This window comes from Pinus tabuliformis, chromosome 6, assembly GCF_031772625.1.
Source record: "Pinus tabuliformis cultivar Carrire ecotype Pingquan chromosome 6, CPIR1, whole genome shotgun sequence".
Taxonomy (NCBI): domain Eukaryota; kingdom Viridiplantae; phylum Streptophyta; class Pinopsida; order Pinales; family Pinaceae; genus Pinus; species Pinus tabuliformis.
The window spans coordinates 516,585,849-516,605,872 of NC_142292.1; the positions used below are offsets into that span (position 1 = coordinate 516,585,849).

Below are 20,024 nucleotides of genomic sequence, written 5' to 3' on the forward strand. Positions count from 1 at the left end.
GGGTGCTGTAGCACTCAGAGCTTGTGCCCTAACTAGTGACCAAGTCTGCCATGAAATGCACCAGTCCTTGCAGCATATAAAAGGTGCCAGATTAGTAGCCTTGACATGATTAGTGAAGCAGCAAAGGAAGGAGAATCTTATGGAAGGAAAGCTTCAATAATCTGGGTGATTGGTTGAGCTGTTCTAGGACTATCATCTGCTGTATAGAAATCTTCAGAAGATCCTCTGATCTCCTATTTGGCAAGTCAAGTATTGACTTCAAATCATTGTACTCTATCTCTTTCTCTCTGCTGAACTATTGAAGAATATAAGAAGAATTGATCAAGGGTTTCCCCACATTGGGGTTTGTCCCTGGCTGGTGCCACATCTTGTGTCCTCTTGTCTTGGCTTGTCTTCTGCTATTTATGTTTATGTTCTATCTGCACTTTACTATCATGCTGATGTGATTGCTAATCTGAATATTGTCATTGGGCTAATATGAAAAATTGAAGTAAATTTCTCTAAGCATAGAACATATCAAAATTTAACATGGTATCAGAGCTGAGGTGAAGACAAAGCCCAAGCAAGAGTGAAAGAGCAATCACCGAAGACAGTTGGAAAGGACAAAAGGCTCAATGGGTTCCTCATCCCACTTCCCGGCTGAAGACAAACTCTGTGAAAAGTCTGACTATCACGGATGGAAGATGTCTCTTGATCTGACATTGGAAGAACAAGAAGTGTTGGATTATGTGAAGGGTAAAATCCCTGAGCCTCCATCAAATGCACCGGCTGCTACAAAGAACAAGTACACCAAGGGTGAAGTCAAAGCGAAGAATATTATCAAAGATTCCATTGACAAGCGTCTGGTGGCCTACATCTCTGATTTAAACACCTCCAAGGAGATCTACGACAGATTGGTAAGCATGTTCAAGGTTAGTGATGCAAATCAAATTTTGTTCCTCAAAAATAAGTTGAAGGATATTAAGAGGGGCAAGGACGAGGATATTCAATCCTACTTCTTAAGGATCACCGAGATTAAGAATGATCTTCTATCGATTGGAGAAATAATTTCTGACAGGGAACTTACTATCACTACTCTTGTAGGAATCCCGCCCGAGTGGTATATATTTAGAACCACTATTCTCAATAATGATCGAATTCTAGGGTTCGAAGAATTGATGTCGAGATGCATTCAAGAAGAAACGAGGATGGTGGAACAAGAAATGCCTTCTAATAAAGGAAACCCCACTGCTTTCTCTTCTCATGCCAAAAGGAGAAATAATGCAGGGTCTAAAGGTCATTTCAATGGAAAGCCCGGATTTAAGGGTGGAAGGAAAGGCAGATGCTTTGCTTGCAATAAGTTTGGCCACTATGCAAGGGAGTGTCTGAATCACATGATGATGATCACAATCATTCTAGGGGCAACTTCAATAACAATGATCGAAGGAATAACCGGTACAATAGCAAAGGAAAAAGGAATGCAGGACATCAAGGAAATGGTCGACCCTCCAAGAAAGTAAGGAACTCTAGGTATGAAGAATCAAATGTTGTTTCTGATAAGCAAAAGGAGTATTATATTATATCGGCTCTCTCCATTACCTCTCCTCCGGACTTGTTGGGAAATTGGCTTATTGATAGTGGTGCCTCAAGGCACTTCACCAGATTCAAGGAAGATCTCTCTAATCTGATAGAGAAGGAAACAAACTTGAAGATTATTCTCGGAGACAATGCCACCTATCCCGTCAAGGGTGTAGGGAATGTTACTCTCAATTGGATCAGGGTAACTCGATTCATTTACAAGAAGTTCTTTATGTATCTGAACTCAAGAAGAACTTGGTGTCCATTTCGGCAATGGAAGACAAAGGTGACAAGGTGGCATTCATCGATGGAAAGGTACATGTTTGGAAAAGGAATTTTAAAGATGCTTTTATCTTGGGTTCAGGGTTGGCACTTTGTATCAGGTTACAGGAAGTCCATTGGGGGCCATGTTGTGTGACACATCTCTTCAATGGCACCGAAGGTCTGCGTATCTTCATTGTAAGGTCCTACCCAATGCGAGACAGATGGTGACAGGGATGCCTGAATTCAAAGAAGAGCATGGAGGTACATGTTCGAGATGTACCGAAGGAAAACTTACAAGGGGACCATTCCCCTCATGTAATAGCAAGACCACAGATGTGGAACAACCCGAGAGGTTTGAGATTCATGATCGAGAATCTCATGTATGCAGGTTGAAGAAAGCTCTCTATAGTTTGAAGCAAGCATCCTGGGCTTGGTATGAGAGGATTAATAGCTATTTGATGAAGTTGAGATTCACTAAGAATGAAGCCGATCCAAACCATTGCTTTAAGGTTGTGGATGATAGACCTCTCATATTGGTACCTTATGAGGACGACCTCTTTCTGACAGGTACAGACCCTCTCATTTGCAAAAGTAAGAGGGAGTTGGATTCCGAATTTGGAATGGTGGACTGCAAGCTTGTGACTACCCCGATGGAGCTTAACTTTAAGAAGTTATGCAGTAGTGCTGTCGGACCTGATTTGGGAAATGCCTCTGAGTTTCGTCAACTCATAGTAGCATTGATGTTCTTGGTGAACTTTTGTCCGAATATATGTGTTGCAGTTAGCATGTTGAGCCCATATATGGTTGAGTCTCATCACTCACATTGGATTGGTGCCAAGAATCTTCTGAGATATCTTCGGGGCACAATCACTCATGGACTGAGATACACTGCCGGAGCTGTTAGGCTGCATGGTTATTCTGATATTGATTGGGTAGGAAGTCTGATGGATTGCAAGAGCACTTCTAGGTGTTGTTTCTCTTTGGGTTTTGCTTCGATATCTTGGATGAGCAGGAAGCAGAAGTCGGTTGCTTTGAGCACCGCTAAGGCCGGATATGTAGCTATGAGTATAGCCTCATGTGAAGCTGTCTGGTTGGAGAAGCCCTTCAGTGAGCTGTCTGGACATGTGCTGGATACCACCGTGATCCTTTGTGACAACCAGTGTGGGATCCGATTATTAGAGAATCTCGTATTTCATGATTGCTCCCAGCACATAGACATCAGGTACCACTTTATCCGGGATATGGTACTGCGAGGAGAAACAAGGCTCCATCACATCAGGACTGATGTGCCGATCGCCGTTATTCAGATGAAGCCCTTGGGAAAAGTCAAATTCTTGACTTTCCAAGAACGACTAGGAGTCGTGGAGAGACCCTCTCTTGAGGGTCCTGTATGATATATTGAGCTCTGGGAGCTCTGGGGGGCATGGGGTACTTCTTCGAGCAATGAGCAACCATAGGGTGAGTGGTTCAGCCTTCCCCTAGTGGTTTGCTATGTAGGTAGGATGAGTGGTTCATCCTTCTCCTGCTGAGACACAGTCATAGGGTGAGTGGTTCAACCTTCCCCTAGTGATTTGTTGTGTACAGGGTGAGTGGTTCAACCTTCCCTTGTGATACCCCATGGCGACATGTAGGCAGGATGAGTGGTTCATCCTTCTCTTGCTAAGACATCCTACCCATGCAGTCTAGGACTCATGGGAAGTACCTCTCATCTGGCCAATGAGCAGGTAAATGAGGATAGGGACCATAGAACTATTGATGGATGCATCGTGTACTACCATACTCCCTATGCTAGGATGATATTGATCTAGGATCAATTGGAACTGACTTCGGGTCAGTAAGAGTGGTATGAGGCACTCTCTTTATTTGGAACTGATTTCGGATCAGTAAGTGGTATGAGACATTCTCTTTATATGGGACTGACTTCGGGTCAGTAGAGAATGGTATGATACATTCTCGATCACTTCTTCTTCTTCATACTTCAGCAGAGCAAAACAGTGTAGGGCACTGCATTGATGGCAGAGATAGTACGGAATGGCAGATGGATTAGCAGATGGAGTTCTCCCTAGTTGAGAGGGAGTGTTAAAATTGGCAACTAGGGCCAAACTCCATGTGGGTCTTCTTATTTATGGCAGCTGATATTTTTCTTGGATTCCTCTCATCGAGAGGTGTAGGATTGATCTAAAGATCATCCGATTTCAACATGTATTCATGGAGATATGAATTTATTTATGTTATTTGACAATTTGTCAAGGTCGGCCAGCAACCAAATTACCCCAACTTGTCCTCAACGTTTTATTATAAATAGAAGAGGTCTTCAAGTCATTTTGTACACACACTTCTCCTAAGATCTCTCTCCACTCGTTTGGGTTTGGTGGCTAGAGAGATCAAGAGGGAGAAGCCCTAGACGTAGTGAAGAAAGGGTCTTCTAAGAGAGCCCTAGACGTAGAACTAAAGAGCCCTAGCCACAGTCTTATGAGGAGATCTTTTTGCAGGTAAGAGGAGATCTATACGCTATCAAGAGGGAGTTATATTCACAGCTCAAGGAGGAAGTCTAGCCGCTGTTCTAAAGGAGATTTGGCCATGCCCTAAACGCAGTCACAAAGTATGTATATTCGCTATCTTGGAGGTGCCCTAATGTCCTAAACGCAGGCCTTATTCCGCAGCAACAAGAGGCCTAATCAACAGCCCTAATCTGTTGTTAAGAGAGACCCATACGTAGTCTTGTGAAGCTCCTATTTGCTGTCATAAAAAGACCTTATATGCAGCTCTCTTAGCCGCAGTTGGAGAGGCCCTAACCAACAACATATGAAGGCCTAAAGCCACAGTTAGAGGAGCCCTTATCACAACATGTAAGGGACCCTTAGATGTAGCCAGAAAAGTGAACCTAGCCGCAACAAAAAGGAGTATCTCATCAGCGTGAAGGGTCACATTGTTGTAGGTGACAACATGGTATAATGCAAGGTTGTTTGGGCATGTTAGTGTTGTTCTTGAGCTCGATTTGAAGGGCAGAAGTATCCGCAAAAAGGAGGAGCTAGGGACTGCTTTTTAAGGGCTGTTTGGATCACTGTTTGAAGGGATCAAAGCTACAGTCCACTGTTGGGCTAGGCCGTAGGCCATAGCCAACAGTTGGAGGCCTTTTAGTAGCTGCGTTCAGAAGGTAAGCAACCCTATAAGGCAGCGTATCATTGGAGGACTGTATGAAGGCTAGCCATAGTAAATAGATGAACTGTGGGGTGTGTTTAGGGTGCTGTAGCACTCAGAGCTTGTGCCCTAACTAGTGACCAGGTCTGCCATGAAATGCACCAGTCCTTGTAGCATATAAAAGGTGCCAGATTAGTAGCCTTGACTTGATCAATGAAGCAGCAAAGGAAGGAGAGTCTTATGGAAGGAAAGCTTCAGTAATCTGGGTGATTGGAGCTGTTTTAGGACTATCATTTGCTGTATAGAAATCTTTAGAAGATCTTCTGATCTCCTATTTGGCAAGTCAATTATTGACTTCAAATCATTGTACTCTATCTCTTTCTCTCTGCTAAACTATTGAAGAATATAAGAAGAATTGATCAAGGGTTTCCACACATTGGGGTTTGTCCCTGGCTGGTGCCACATCTTGTGTCATCTTGTCTTGGCTTGTCTTCTGTTGTTTATGTTTATGTTCTATCCGCACTTTACTATCATGTTGATGTGATTGCTAATCTGAATATTGTCATTGGGCTAATATGAAAAATTGAAGTAAATTGCTCTAAGCATAGAACATACCAAAATTTAACAAACACACAACTGTCACTCCTTCTTAATCCGAGTTGACCCAATCCAAGCTCCCTCTTGATTAGGGACCTGTCAAAGCTCCCTCTTAACAAGGGACTCTCCTTTCACATCAACAACTTCTTCTTCGTGGGTCCTTCAACTGCTTGATCAAATTCTTTCCTTGATGTCATGAAATTCAGTTGGGCTTCTTCTTTGCAGGGCATCAACCATCAATCACTTTCCTTCTTGGTTTGTTATGTCATTCCTTTCTTCGTGGAAAGTGGCCTTCTTGATACATATCTGGAATCTTCATCATGTGGCTACTTCTTCCTCATCATGTTTCTTTCAGGAGTTTCCATCCACCACATGAATGCTAGTTGTCCTTGTACTTACAATTCTTGTTCTAGTAGCCCTGCATGAACTGATCCAGATATTATTCAAGAAATCATAACATTTGAAAGAGTGTGGAATGACATGTGAATGAGTTTTTTAACCCAACGTTTCAGACTACAAAGTGAGTCCATCATCAGGGGGACACTTAATATCTTGAGAAGATTTAATGTAAAAGAGCTGATGATTTATATGTATTTGCGTGAATAATATTTTGGAAAAACTTAGTCGGCTAAATATTTATATTAAATTAATTTAATCTATAATAATGTGCATAATCCTTATTAATTTAACTTTTTAATTTAATATATTACTTTATTAGTTTATGTGGGAATTTTATTTATTTATATGTAGTGAATTATTTTTGTTTATTTATTTATTTAATTTAATTTTTTTTAATGATTAAATTGTGCTTAATTTAATTTTTTTTTGTAATTATGATTTGAATATGTTTTGAAAAAATTATTTAGTTAGCATTGTTTATCATTTATTAGTTTATGTGTTTGTAAATGTAATCATTCTTGAAAATATTTAATTAATACATTTTTAATCTCATGATTTAGCTTGTGTAGTTTCTTGATGTTTTTATAAGGATTTTGTTAGTTTATTGAAAATTTAGTGATTATGAGGTGTTTGAAAAGAAATGATGTAAGATTAGTTAAATAATGTTTATTTAATTATTATTGTATGAAGTATATTATATGTTTATGAAGTATAATAAACATACAATAGGTCTCATCATTTATTAAAAGGATATTCCTACAATAATTAATTACATCAATAAAACTTTATAAACAATAAGAAAATCATTAGATTATATACTAAATATTTAAAATTGATTTATAGATATATTTTTTTCTTCATATTTGATCAATACATAAGAGTTACATTATGGCATGAGACAAATTACAATTATGAAGACCAAAACTAGTTACATTTTCCAACAAAAATTCTTCCATGAGAGGCCGACTTGTCCAAGAGATGATGATGATGACAAATGAAATGATCCTCTCCTCTATTTATATGAGGACAAAGTCTAATTTAGTCTACAAAGCCCCTAGATAACAAGTTAAATCACTAAAGTGCATTGGGTTACAAGCCAACCCACTAGCTTTCATCATTAAATGCTAAAGTAGCCCACATGTGTGAGATGTGAGGACTAAAAGGCTGACGTCATCCATTAAGTAAGTGCCAAGTGGCATGCATTGAGGTTTTTGAGTGCCAAGTAGGGTGTATAAGCCTCCAAAAATCATCCTCTTGACCACTTGTGATATCCTTTCACTTGGAACATGCTTTTAATGTGTCCCCAACTTATTTGTTTTTGAATTTTCTGTGTCTTTTTTCCTCAATTTTGAGTAAAAGTGGATTTTGGTGAGGAAATATTTATTTTTTGGACCTCGAAGTGGGTACAAGGATGATGTTGGTACGCTGGGTATGAATTTTTAGTATTCACATGCCATCAACATTTCCTAGCACTACTTCTCCGCTTATTACATACAAAATAATTAAAATATCCCATTTTGCGGGAAGTTTTTAATTATTTAAAAATTTCTAAAAATACCTAATGCAATTCCATAAACTATGGATATGACCTAGCATGGTAATATACATTGAACCTAGACTCAAAAACACACTCAAGGCCCAATTATTAAGATGCACCCCATCTTTTAAGGTTATGAGTGAAAAAACTCAATTAGTTATTCATCGTTAAAAAACAAGAATAATTGATTAAGTGAAAAAACACTCTAGAGCTAGATTCACTTAGTAACTGGGTCCCATGTTGTCTAAGTTTGTTACATAAGTTCATCATGCTAGTGTCATTTATTACAATTCCCTCGTGGGGGTATGGAATTACATAAAGAGAAGAGAGAGAAGATATAGAGAGAAAAGGGGTAGAAATGCCCTACTGGACCTCTGATCTTCAAAAAATTTACAGGTGTCCTGTCCATTGGGCAATGGGGTCTTTGTTTCCTGCCATGTACATATCAGCAGGTAACACTTCTTACTTCTTGCTTTTATTAGTAGTTGCTTTTGTGCTCATGCGTTGTAGAGACATCATTGTACCAAAACAGTCCCATTGAACTAATTTTGTGGTGATTTATTAGACGTTAATACACTTATCTCCTCCTAAAAGGTTATCTAGAAGCCTGATTAGGTTTTACCAAAATAATAAGTTTCTAAAAATAATTTTTTTTCCAAAAGTAGCCCTGAGGGCTATCTCAATTGGTTGAGTCCCTGTTGTTAAAGCACCTTTGCTATTGAGAGGTCATGGGTTCAATTCTCTCGACACTCTCGGGGTTAGGCTCCGTGGGTTCAATTCTCTCGACACTCAAGGGGTCAAGCTTTGTGGTTGAGCTGGCAGGAAGTGATCCCTTCGGGTGGATTTGCCTGGTACAAATATTCCATGGACGTAGGGGTCACCGATCTCTGTGGTTCGTGAAGCACCTAGAAAAAAAACTTTCCAAAAGTAGAAAATTAAAAAATTTAAGAAGATACTTTTAAAGAACAACCAAATAGGTGCTGAAAAACTACAACTAGTTGCTAAAAATAGTAATTTTATAAAAATACAAATTTCCCTAAAATGATAGATAATAATTGGAAAGTACCCATTTGAAGCAATCACTTTCCCATGCATGCATGGGAGCTGTGCAGGTCACTATTAAAAATCTATAATTCAGCCTGATCTTGAAGACTGGAACGGAAAGATGTTCTTATCAACATGTTGGAGCTTAACATTGAATATTTTTAGGGCAAATTCTAAAACAAATTAAAGTTGAGGAAGGAAATTTCTTTTCAAAGGAATCTTTATGGGTACTTTGGTGCTTTTATGATTCTAGATAAGCATGCCATTTTTAGGGGAATCACAGAGTCATAGGATGATGTCGTCCTTCACCAAATAAATTTTTAGGGAAGGCAGGTTTCTTTTCCTGAAATCCTCTTGCTCCTAGTCCTTGTTTGGTTGTCATTTCTTTTTCCTTTTCCTCTTTCTTGTTTTGGTAACATATGTTTTGACATCTTTCAATGCACTAATGTGTCTTCAAAGCTAACATTGTTGTAAATCATCTTCGTACCTTAAGGGAAGATATATTTCAAGATGTGCACTTTAGCACCATCAGACTTTAGGAACTATTGGATCCCTTGTTACAGACTCTTCATGCTTAACATTGTACATAGAAAATTACATTAATTTTTGTTCTTTCTTTTGGTGATAACTCACGAATGATTGACAATCAGTTGATAGATTATATATATTTGGTTGGGTTTATATTCATTTTCTCCATCATTAAAATACAAAGTTCATGGCTGAAAATTCTTAGTAGTGTTAAGATGGATTATTCATTTTTCTTGTGTAGATGGTTGAGTCAATGAATGATATTCTTCTTGTATTTTAATTTCTGTACCAGGAAAAATCTAATGATCTTTCCGAAAAGCTGGAGACTGGATTTGGACCAAGTGGATTGGGTATCATTGCTATCTCTCATGTATGAGTCAAAACCACTGTTGTTGCATGGCAAAGTTTGAGTTGAACTTTAGTGTAGATTAGCTTTTGTTAATAGGAGGATTCTCAATACATACTTGTGTGTCTATGTTTAAAATATGTTCAAGCTGAAAAGCCACTCTAAAATTTTACTGTGAATTTTTTAAGCCTTTGATTGCTCGATGATTCTATTCAACATAATTCCAATCAATTAGTTCAAGTTAGATAAGATAATATAAAATCATTTTATTAATGTCTAATGAAAGACCATAAATAGGTGAAATGTCCAACGAATGATCATAAACAGATGGAAGGGATTGCTAGGTACATTAGGGTTAATACAGAAGTGGAAGTATGAATTCAGCTCCTATAAAAAAACACCAGATCTAAGGCCTAGAATCTAAAGTCTATCATTTGATAGTGAGATATAAGGATAGGAACCACAAAGAAGAAAGAATCCCTCTCAAGAGCATGAGAACTTGGAAGAATGTCTTCACGAAGAAAACTGGGAAACATAATGAAATCTATATTTAATATTTGCCATTTGAGAAGAAAATAAGGATATGGTTCATTGTGTTTCCAAGTGCATCAAGGTTAGTTAAAAGTGTAGAAAGTTTTGATCCCATAATAACTTTTGTGTTGACTACTTTCATTGAATGATTACATTGTAGAAACTTTCCAGATTCGACGTGTCGTCTTAAAACTTATTTGTTTACAATTACATCTACTTAAACCATGTCTAATGAGGGGGCTATGCTCAGTAGATATGGGGTAATTTCTTCTTTGTTAATTTTAGATAACAATGGTATGTTCTATGTTTGCAACAATTACTTCAATGTTCTTTTATCAGTCCACTTAGCAATCACATTAACCATTACTCACATTAACAGTAACTATAGATGGAACATAAACCATAAATGCAGAAGACAAGAGAACACCAGTATTTGGCAAATGCTAGGGAAAAACTCCAAGATGGGCAAAACCCTTTGATCAATTCTTCTTATTATTATATCAAATATTCAACGGAGAGAGGGAGTATAATAATACAAACTTACAAAGTCAAAGTCAAAATTGACTTGCAAAATCACTGTCCAAAACAACCTTGTCAAATCTGCAATTCTGCCCTCAGTCAACAATAGTCAAATCAGCCCTAACCAGAAAGTCAACAACAGTCAAAGTTTGGTCAAACTTCCCCAAAAAACGTGGTCAAAGGAGAGAGGAACTCGACCTCTCTTGCTGGTCAAAGTCAACCCAAAACAGTCAACAAATCTACAGTCAAATTCAGTCAACCTAAAGTCAACCCTGTGGTCAACACAGGTCAAAGTGCCCAAATCACCTCGGTTTTTGTGCCAATAAATGTGGCCTGATGAGACAAAGATTCTCTCAGAAAATCGAAGTCAAAAGCTGCCCAGAAAGTCAAAGTCAACGCTGGTCAAACCCTGGTCAAACTGCAGAAAAACTTCAGATTTTCGGCCCTGTAATTTTCGTCCTCCTTTCTGCCACACGTGTGAGAAAAATTCGCTGCCCAATAGTTGTACGAACCAATCAGATGAGGAGAGAGAAGGATGTGTGAGTTGATGATGTGCCAAATGAGGTTTGAGGTCATTCTTATTTATACAAGTCGTTGAGGGTCAAAAGACATGTTTGTTGGGCTTCATGAGCCTACATGATGATGTGGCCGACCTTTACAATTTACACGTGTAGGCTTGACCTCAAAAACATTTTTCTCCTTGTCCAAATTTAGTGATCTTTAGGTCTATTTTGGTCCCTCTCGAAAAGATGAATTCAATGCAATAATTATCTCCATCAAATGCGCTATCCAAAGTGGAATTTGGCCCTAGTTGCCAATTTTAACATTCTTGAATACATTAATGCCAAATTAAGTGAAGTTTCTATCAATTTAAGCCACATGGACATGGGACGTTGATTAACATTGGTCAAACTATATATACTATTATTCTATGATTATGATGACTTCTTACTAGTTATTCCTACATGGTATGATACAATGTTGCAAATATCAATTTAGGGAATATATTGCCCAAGCTCTGGAAAGGAACTTATTGGAAATATTAGGGAAAACATAGGAAATCATCAGAAGATATCGACAATAATAAACCTGGACTTGAAAAACTCAGAAAATATTGGACAAATTGCAAACTGAAAAAATTAGGTGAAATAAAATATATTTGCAAAACAAACAATAATATAGAACATCATCAAGGTTGATATACAAATATGGATGTTTTTTTTTTTTTCTCTGTTTGGCAATGAGAAAAATCAAGCCCTGATTATTGTTCAATGTTGCATTTAATGCCTTATCCGTGTTGATGGCATAACAAGCCATTGTGGTGTTGTGATATTTTGTTGGTTGATGTAGCTCAGACAGGTGTTTTAACCTCAAGTGGTCTCAGTGAGGCTAGGAAGACGAGCATAAAATATCTCCAAGCCTAAGTTATTCTTTTGAATGGGAATGTCTTAATTAAATTAATTAATCAATTTTAATTATTTTCTTAAGTCTTGACTTAGGGAAATAGATTAATTAATTAGTAATAATTGAGACATGGTCGATTTTCCTCTAGAGACTTCTAGAAAAGTTTCGAAGTGATCTTAGCCATCAATTAGATCATTTCAAATCTAGATCTTGGCTATTGATTTCTCAATGAAAGACTATAAAGGAAATCGATGGGCAAACTTGGAGATCAATGATCATGGTTATTGAGGTTTGATACAAGTGAATGTTTCAACAACAATTGAAGCAATGAATATTTTCTGGGGTTTTCTTTCATCAATATTCTTCTAGTTTCCGAGATCCGGAGGAGGAATTCTCCCAGAGTTAATTTGCAGACAGGGAGGTTGAGTTATTGAGGCCGTGAGGGTTTTGTTGAGAAACCAAGACTCTTGTAGAATAGGGTTGATTTATTTTAATTTGATAATTACTTGTGAATGTTTGTTGGATTCTTATTAAATTTATATTTCCTTCATCAAAGAATTACCAAAAATGTACAAAACATGAAGATTACAAAGAGACAAAGGACACAAAAAATTAGGCTCCAAGCCAGGGAAAAACTCCTAAATGGGGAAAACCCAAGAAATCATTTTCTTATAGAATCAGATCAAAATGAGATATCCAAGATCCAAGACCAAGACTAAGACTACCATAAATACCCCAAGTCGGCCCTCCTCCAAGTCTCCTCAACAAGTCAAAGTCAACAAAAGTTAATGCTGGTCAAACCTTGTCAAATCAAAGAATTTCGGACCTACAGTTTAGACCTAAATTTCCGGACTTGTAATTTCGGAGTTTCCCCAGTTTTCTTGCAAGTGTGAAAAGAAACAAGCTAGAAAACCAATTTTTCTCTCTCCTTTGACTTTGGTCTCTCTCTCTTTTGACTTCCGCTAATTTTCTTGTTCTTCTTGCACAAAAATCGATGTGAGGATGAGTGAGTGAATGAGGTCGAACTGCCTTGTATTTATACATGTCCAGGAGGTCAAATAGCTGCCTCTTTAGGACGACTTGTCCAGGGAGGGCTGACTTGGTCTGTGGATGACATTTTGACTCGATAAATTAATTTTTCTTTTTTCTTACAAGAAGTCCAAATAGGACTTTGACTCAATTGACCCTATAAGCATGAAGAACATGCTTTGACTGGAAATAAAATAATAATAATGAATTAATATAATAAGTACATCAATAGTACATTTGAATACATTATGAAGACGGACACTAGTTACATTTCCAACAATCCCTCTTAATTAGGTAGGTATTCATAATGACACAATAGGATACTCTCAAGTTGAAATATTATCATAACAAAGAACATAAATTGATAAGCATCAACCTAACAACATTGTCAAAAATAGCAAGGCCTCGACTGACAAGCTCTATCTCTCCACTAGATCAAAGCACAATGCTGGGAGGCATCAATTTGGACACCACCGCCTCTCTAGGCATATAGCCCATCTGGATGATCACCAGGTATGTCCTCATAGGAGTATTCTTATCTTGGATACGTATCCTCAAAGAATATCGGTCCTTGGAACTATTTTTATCTTGGATAGAAATCCTCAAAGAATATTGTGTTGATTTGGGGTAGCATCGGATGTGCTCTAGCCATGAAAAATGGTGGAGAGGCTAAAGCACATGAGATCTCCAAGACCTAGAAATGGTTTGGGCAGATAGTACCCAGTTTGGGAGATATTAAAATAATTATTATTTTTAGTGGAGTTCCTAAGTCTAAACTTAGGAAAAATAAAATATTAATGGGTATTAATATAAAACTGGGTTAGAAGGTTCCAAAAGTCATGGATCACGCCAAATCTAATCTTAGCCGTTGATTAGAGATGTAATCTCGGCTGTTGAAGGACCAACAGGAAAAGTATAAGAGGAGGCGTGAGGGTCAGTTGGAGAATACACCAGAGTGATCAGTCATTCGATTTATTAGAGCGGGGTTTGCTAAGTAAATTTGTATTAGTGATCAGTTTGTAGCGAGGAGCAACGAGTACTGGACAGAGAGGCAAAGATAGTGCTGAGAGACCAGCGCAGAGGCAGAGAGGCAGATGCAGAAGCTAGAGCAGGCCACGCAGAGCCCAACAGAGACAACGTAGAGCCAGAAGGGCCTGCGTCATCCACGCAGAGGGCAGCAGGAGTGACGTAGAAGGCCATAGAGGCTGCGCAGTGCCTCAGAGGGCTGACACAGAGGGGTTTGAGGCTGACGCAGAGGCCAGGAGGGTTGACGCAGTGCTTCAGTGGTGCTGGAGAGGGTTTCGTGGGGCAGATTTTCTGAATATCTGCTTCCGAATAGAGAGGTATTACTGCCGGTTATTTTTCTTTGTCGGGTGAGCCAGTTTGGCACCCATTTGTACTCAAGGATAGATTGCATAATAAATAAACCCTCAGAATTGCGGCACCGGTTTTCCCAAGTTGGGTTTTTCCGGGGACGAGTTGTCCAAAAATAACGGTGTCACTTGTGTGTTTGCTATTCTTTCAGCTGTTGATCTGTAGATGGTTGAGACTGTATTGTGTTTATTTCGATGTTTATATGTTTAAATAACTTGTTTGTAATTAGGAGAAATAAACCAAAAGAATACAGATAAAATTTCTAACGGTTAGGCTTAGAAATTTCAACATGGTATTAGAGCGTGGTTGTAGATCACAGGAAAGCTCAAGGCACCAGCTGAAGCAGAGCATTTGCAGCAGAAACAGCTGTCCCGAGTGACAGAAGCTGTTCCTTGCAGAAAGCGACAAAAGAAGGGTTGACGCAGAGGGACTGTGTCATCAGTCCGGGCCAGAGAGAGGCCAACACAGAGGCTGAGGAGGGAAGAAAAGGCTCACACAGAGCCACACAAAGACCAGGAGGGTTGACGTAGTTGGTTAGGGGAGCATTTCAGCTAGTGCCGAGATTGCGTCATCAGTTCGGGCTAGAGAGAGGCCAATGCAGAGGCTGAGGAGGGCAGAAAAGGCTCACGCAGAGCCACACAGAGACCAGGAGGGTTGACGTAGTTGGCTAGGGGAGCATTTCAGCCAGTGCCGGGATTGCGCAGCGCGAGCCTAGAGGCTTAGTCCTTTAAATTTAAATGGATGATGAAGTAGCTATAGAGTAAGAAAACTCCCTTTTGCTCTTCGTTGGATGGAAGACTTGGAGCGAAAAAATGGCTAAGTCTTAGATCGCTTTGACTCTAGGAGTGAGTTGATCTAATTGATATTTCTCCCACTTCTAGATGGATTCTTGCAGACAATACAAAACATCTTTCTTATACACTTGAACAAGTATTAGCTTGCAAAAGACTAGAGCAATATAATGAATAAGATAGACCAAACATTCTTCTTAAAATGAATTGGTAAACTTATCCCTAAAATACTACTCTAAATCAATAATATGTGCAAGATAGCTTGCACACATCAATCCAAGCAAGATGGCCAGGTAAACTAACATTAATTCAATATGCAAAAGAAATTAAACACAATAGCAATAACATGAAAAGACATCACCTCATAACGCCAAGAGAACATTAGCCAAATAGCCCCAAAGTCTTTATTATATTAAGAAATTATGCAAGTACAAAATGACAGAGTTTCCTCAAGCCTAATAGCTCATAACATGATACAATATGAGAGCCCATAACCTCATTATATAGAGAGTTGGGAGCAAATCCCAAGGAAGAATGCATGTGAGAATTGAACTTGGAGCAAATCCCAAGAAAGAGCAAGTCGAGTTCCAAGTGGAGATGATAGATATTAGAGACACCAAGGAAAATCAAATTCTTCATGTGGCACCCAAGGAAAATTGAATTCTCTATATGGCATAGTAAACATATCCATAAGTGATCCAAAGCAATGAGATAACTCTAGTCAAACCAAATCAAACTCGAACCAAGTGTTGCCACCTCAGATGATGATCCCAAAAATGCTCTGCACAGATCCCAAGAAATGCGTGATTTCCTCCAAGTGAAACTCGTAATCCTCCACAGTGAAGTGCGAAGTGTAGAAGCACTCGAGCTAACAATGAGAGAAGGCCCCACGAAATCATAAGTCTAAATATTCCATAGAATATTCCTTTAGTGCATGAGTTCCTCTAATAAATTCGATTTTCCACGTGCAACTGCTGCTTTATCTCTGGGAAATTCGATTTTGTGAAATAATGGTGTATTTATGATGCAGTGTGCTAAGTCATCCTCCACATGTCCATTGACTCAACTTTGACTTAGGATAATTTCCAAGTCATTTCCACGTCATTCTATCACATGGAATAATTTATTTATTTCTATTTTGTTTAATTCTAGCCTAATAAAATGCTACAATTTCCACTAAACTTAGGAAATGTGGGTTTTGAGGGTCCAAAACACATTATTAACCCCTCAATATGTGTCATAGTAGAAATTTGAGGGTGGGAGGTGTAATTTTTATTACTCATACCCCATAACTTCTCTAGACTATACTTATTACAATTTAAATACAATTTTATTTGCAATTTTAGACCTGCGGAAAATCTAAAAAATTAAAAAATGACTACCTAGACCTAACCAAATTCCACGAATTTTTTTCCTGTGATCTAGTATGGTAATATACATCGACTCTAGACCCTAAGATGTGTTAGGGGCTCAACCTTCAAACCATCACCCCGACTTTGGGGTAAAAAGTGAGTGAAAATACCGAGAAAATTATATCTCTAAAAAAGAAGGGATAATTAACCAAATAAAAAAAACACTCCAAGGTGTACTCGTTTGCTGATCGAATCCCAACATAATAGGTCTGTTACAAACTCAAAACTCATCATTAATAGTATCACTTATTACAATTCCCCGCGGGATGTGGAATTTGGGTACAAGAAAGATGATGAGTAATAGAAGTAGAGTTAAAAAATGTCTATTGATTGATGATATCTGATGGTACAAGTGTCCTTTGGATCATCCTTGGGCATGGAGTCTTTCATATAATCATCATGTGTCACTCCAGTGGTCAACAGGACGCAGAGGGTTTCGCAGCAGTTTGCAGTAGCAAAATCAACGTCGGGTGGAAGAGCAAAACACACACAGTAGAGGAAAAATTTCTCTCAAAAGGTTTCTAGCCAAGAAATCTGATTTTCTAGTTGCAGATTGGCAGTAACAGCTAGCAGATCTGTGCATTCCCGAAAAGAGTGCGAGTAGCAGAGCAACAACTGAGCAGAGGGAAAGAGGGAGTTTTCGATAGATTCAAAGATGGCCGCATTAGGGCTTAGAGATCAGGATAGGTTGGAGGGCTCCTCCAACTATGTCATCTGGAAGGCTAGGATGTCCTTCTTGTTGGATGAATATGGCTTGAAGCTCTACATAGACAGTTTTGTGGCAGTTCCTCAGGATGCGGATCACTTGAAGGAATACGAGAGGGAAATGACAAAGGCGAAGTGGTTGATCCTGGATGGAGTCTGAGACCATATAGTCTCGCATATATCTGGCAAGGATACTGCCAAACAAATGTGGGATGCTCTCACCCAGCTATATTAGGGTACTTCCAAGCAACGAAAGATGTTTCTGGAAGAAAAGCTGAGATGCATCAGGATGCAGAAAGGGGAAGGCATAGATCCCTTCCTCACCAGGATTCAGGAGGTCTGGGATCAACTTGTAGCTGTTGGGGCAGTGCCTCAACCAACAAAGCTAGTGCAGTTGGCACTAAACAATGTCTCAGAGGATTGGCAAGTCTTCGTCCAAAGTATATTGGGCAGAGACAAGCTACCAGAATGGGATAGGATGTGGTCCGATTTGCAGTAGGAGGAGTAGAGGCGAGCTCTATTAAAGAGCTCCATCAAAGGGTTCTAGTCAGTGGCAGGGGGAGCAGAGAAAGAAGAAGAAGGACCTATCTAAGGTAAAGGGCTTTAGATGTAGCAAGTTTGGCCACTATAGTACCTAGTGTCCTCTCAGGAAGAAGGACAAGCAGGAGAAGCGAGACTAGGAAACAACACATGTTGAGATAGATAGGTTGTCCTCCAAGTTGGAGGAAGACTTCGCGATGATGGCAACCATATCGAGGTGGGGTGACTTGGAGTTGTAGCCCTAGAGAGCTACAGAGATTGGGCAGGGTCCTTGAGGAGTCCACCTCATGGATCATTACCTAGCTACGGGGGACCACAATATTCAGTAGCAGGATGGATCAGTGGCAGTTGATGCAGTTAGTACTAGAGTGACAGTTGCTGTCAACTGCTGAGGAGCGCAGTGCAGTGTTGACATCAGAGCAAAGTTAGCAACAACACAGATTCTTCAGTGATGGTGCAAATGCTAGTATTAGTCAGAGGGTCGGGAGACAGATGCATCATATTGAACACAATTGATTTAGTGTTTTGGATGTTTCTTAGTTGCAGTTGTAGCAACAACAGATGAGAGGGAGTTGCAGTGCAGATGCAGTGTTGGCAGCAGTATGGCGGTGTCAACAACAACACATATGTAGCATTAGAGTTGCGCAATGGTTGGTGGGCAGTATGGGCAGACATCAGTGGCGTGACTGGAGGTGATACAGAGACAGTGTGTTATGGTAGGATGGCAACACTAGAGAGAGAACACAATCCTCGCTAAGAGGGAGTGTTATTTTCTGTAGGATCGGATGTGTTCTAGCCACAAAATTTGGTAGAGAGGATAGAATACTTGAGATCTCCAAAAGCCAGAAACTGTTTCTGGAAATTCCACCTAGAGATAACTTAATTAGATTATTAACCAGTTTTTAAATATTTCCTAAGTCTAAACTTAGGAAATATGGTTAATTAATCAGAATTAATTAAGTCAAGGTGCGAATCATCTAGAAACTCACACAGATCGACTCCAAGATGATCTTAGTCATTGATTAAGATTTAATCTTGGTCGTTGGTGCTCCAACTATGGATTATAAGAGTAAGTCGATGGGCACTTGGAGAGTACACACCAGAAGTTCGATTTCCTTGGTAGATCGATTTCCAGAGAGCAACAACAACTGTCGGAGAGCCAAAAATCGAAGCAGAGAGTGAGGGGCAGGGATAATTAGGCTAGAGGAAGTTTTCCAGATTCAGCGAGTGCATTTGCAGAGAGGCCGAAGTACCACAGTGAGGCTGATGCAGAAGGCTCTAGAAGGCGGCTTGATTTAGCTGGAGAGAAGCCGAGTTTCAGTTCCAGAGGCCGGGAAAGGGTTCCAAAAGGCTGGAGAGACAATTTCTCAGCCAATGGTAGACAAGACGGCTATAGGAGTAGTTGATTCAGGCTGTGCATGGGAAGGGATTGTGCTAGGGTGATGCAGGCTTTGTAGAGAGGCAATTTGGACGACTCACTTGGAGTTGCAGTTAGAGCCCAGATTTGCCTGTGGGGTGAGGAAAATTCCTCACTAGAATTTTGCTTGTATTTTTCTCTGTAGTATTGCCAGATTCAGCATCTAGATTATTGTACTAAGAATTTCTCACTGCTGAATAATAATGAAACTCTTAGCTGTTGCACCGGTTTTCCCAAGTTGGGTTTTTTCGGGGACAATTGTCCAAAAATAACGGTGTCATTTTTATTGTGGGTGCTAGAATTTTCTCAATTTCCAGTGCTATTGTTTCTACAGTATTTTATTTGTGAAGGTTGCAGTGAGATTAATTTGGTATTCGCTATAACAAATAAATTGTTAAATTAATTGACAAATAGAAGAATTAATTCCAGTTGCTGCAATAGGATTTTAGTTTTGGAATTTTCACATGAGGTAGACATCTTTACCAACTAGCTTCTTCCAAAGACTCTTCACCTTAGCTTTGATACCATGCTAATTTTCCATTGTTCTATTGTTAACACAATCTCTTATTCCAATTCTTCTTCAATTAGCAATCAATTTATCCAATATAATTCAATCTTCTAGTAACAATAAGCAATTGTAGATAGAACAATAAATCCAATGCACAATAGAAGACAACCAAGAATAAGAGAGACACAGTATTTGGTCAAAGACCAAGGAAAAACCCCACAAGGGGGAAAACCCTTTCAAAATTCTTCTTCTATTAGATTGTCATCAAATGTTCAGTAGAGAGATACAATATTCCAATTCATCAACAAAAGAGTCAAAGTCAAATCTTTGACTAACCAACCAACCAATATACAAAAAATGACCCCCAGAGTCAAATTTGGT

General features: G+C 39.0%; 1 protein-coding gene across 1 annotated transcript in view; it reads left to right on the top strand.

Moving 5' to 3' along the window:
* LOC149259569 (2-oxoglutarate (2OG) and Fe(II)-dependent oxygenase superfamily protein) overlaps positions 1-20,024 on the top strand; it is a 538,837-nt gene that overhangs the window by 19,419 nt on the left and 499,394 nt on the right. The window contains exon 2 of the mRNA XM_089376311.1: positions 9,360-9,437. Within this exon, the coding sequence (XP_089232437.1) occupies positions 9,360-9,437 (78 nt within the window). The remainder of the gene's footprint in view (positions 1-9,359; positions 9,438-20,024) is intronic.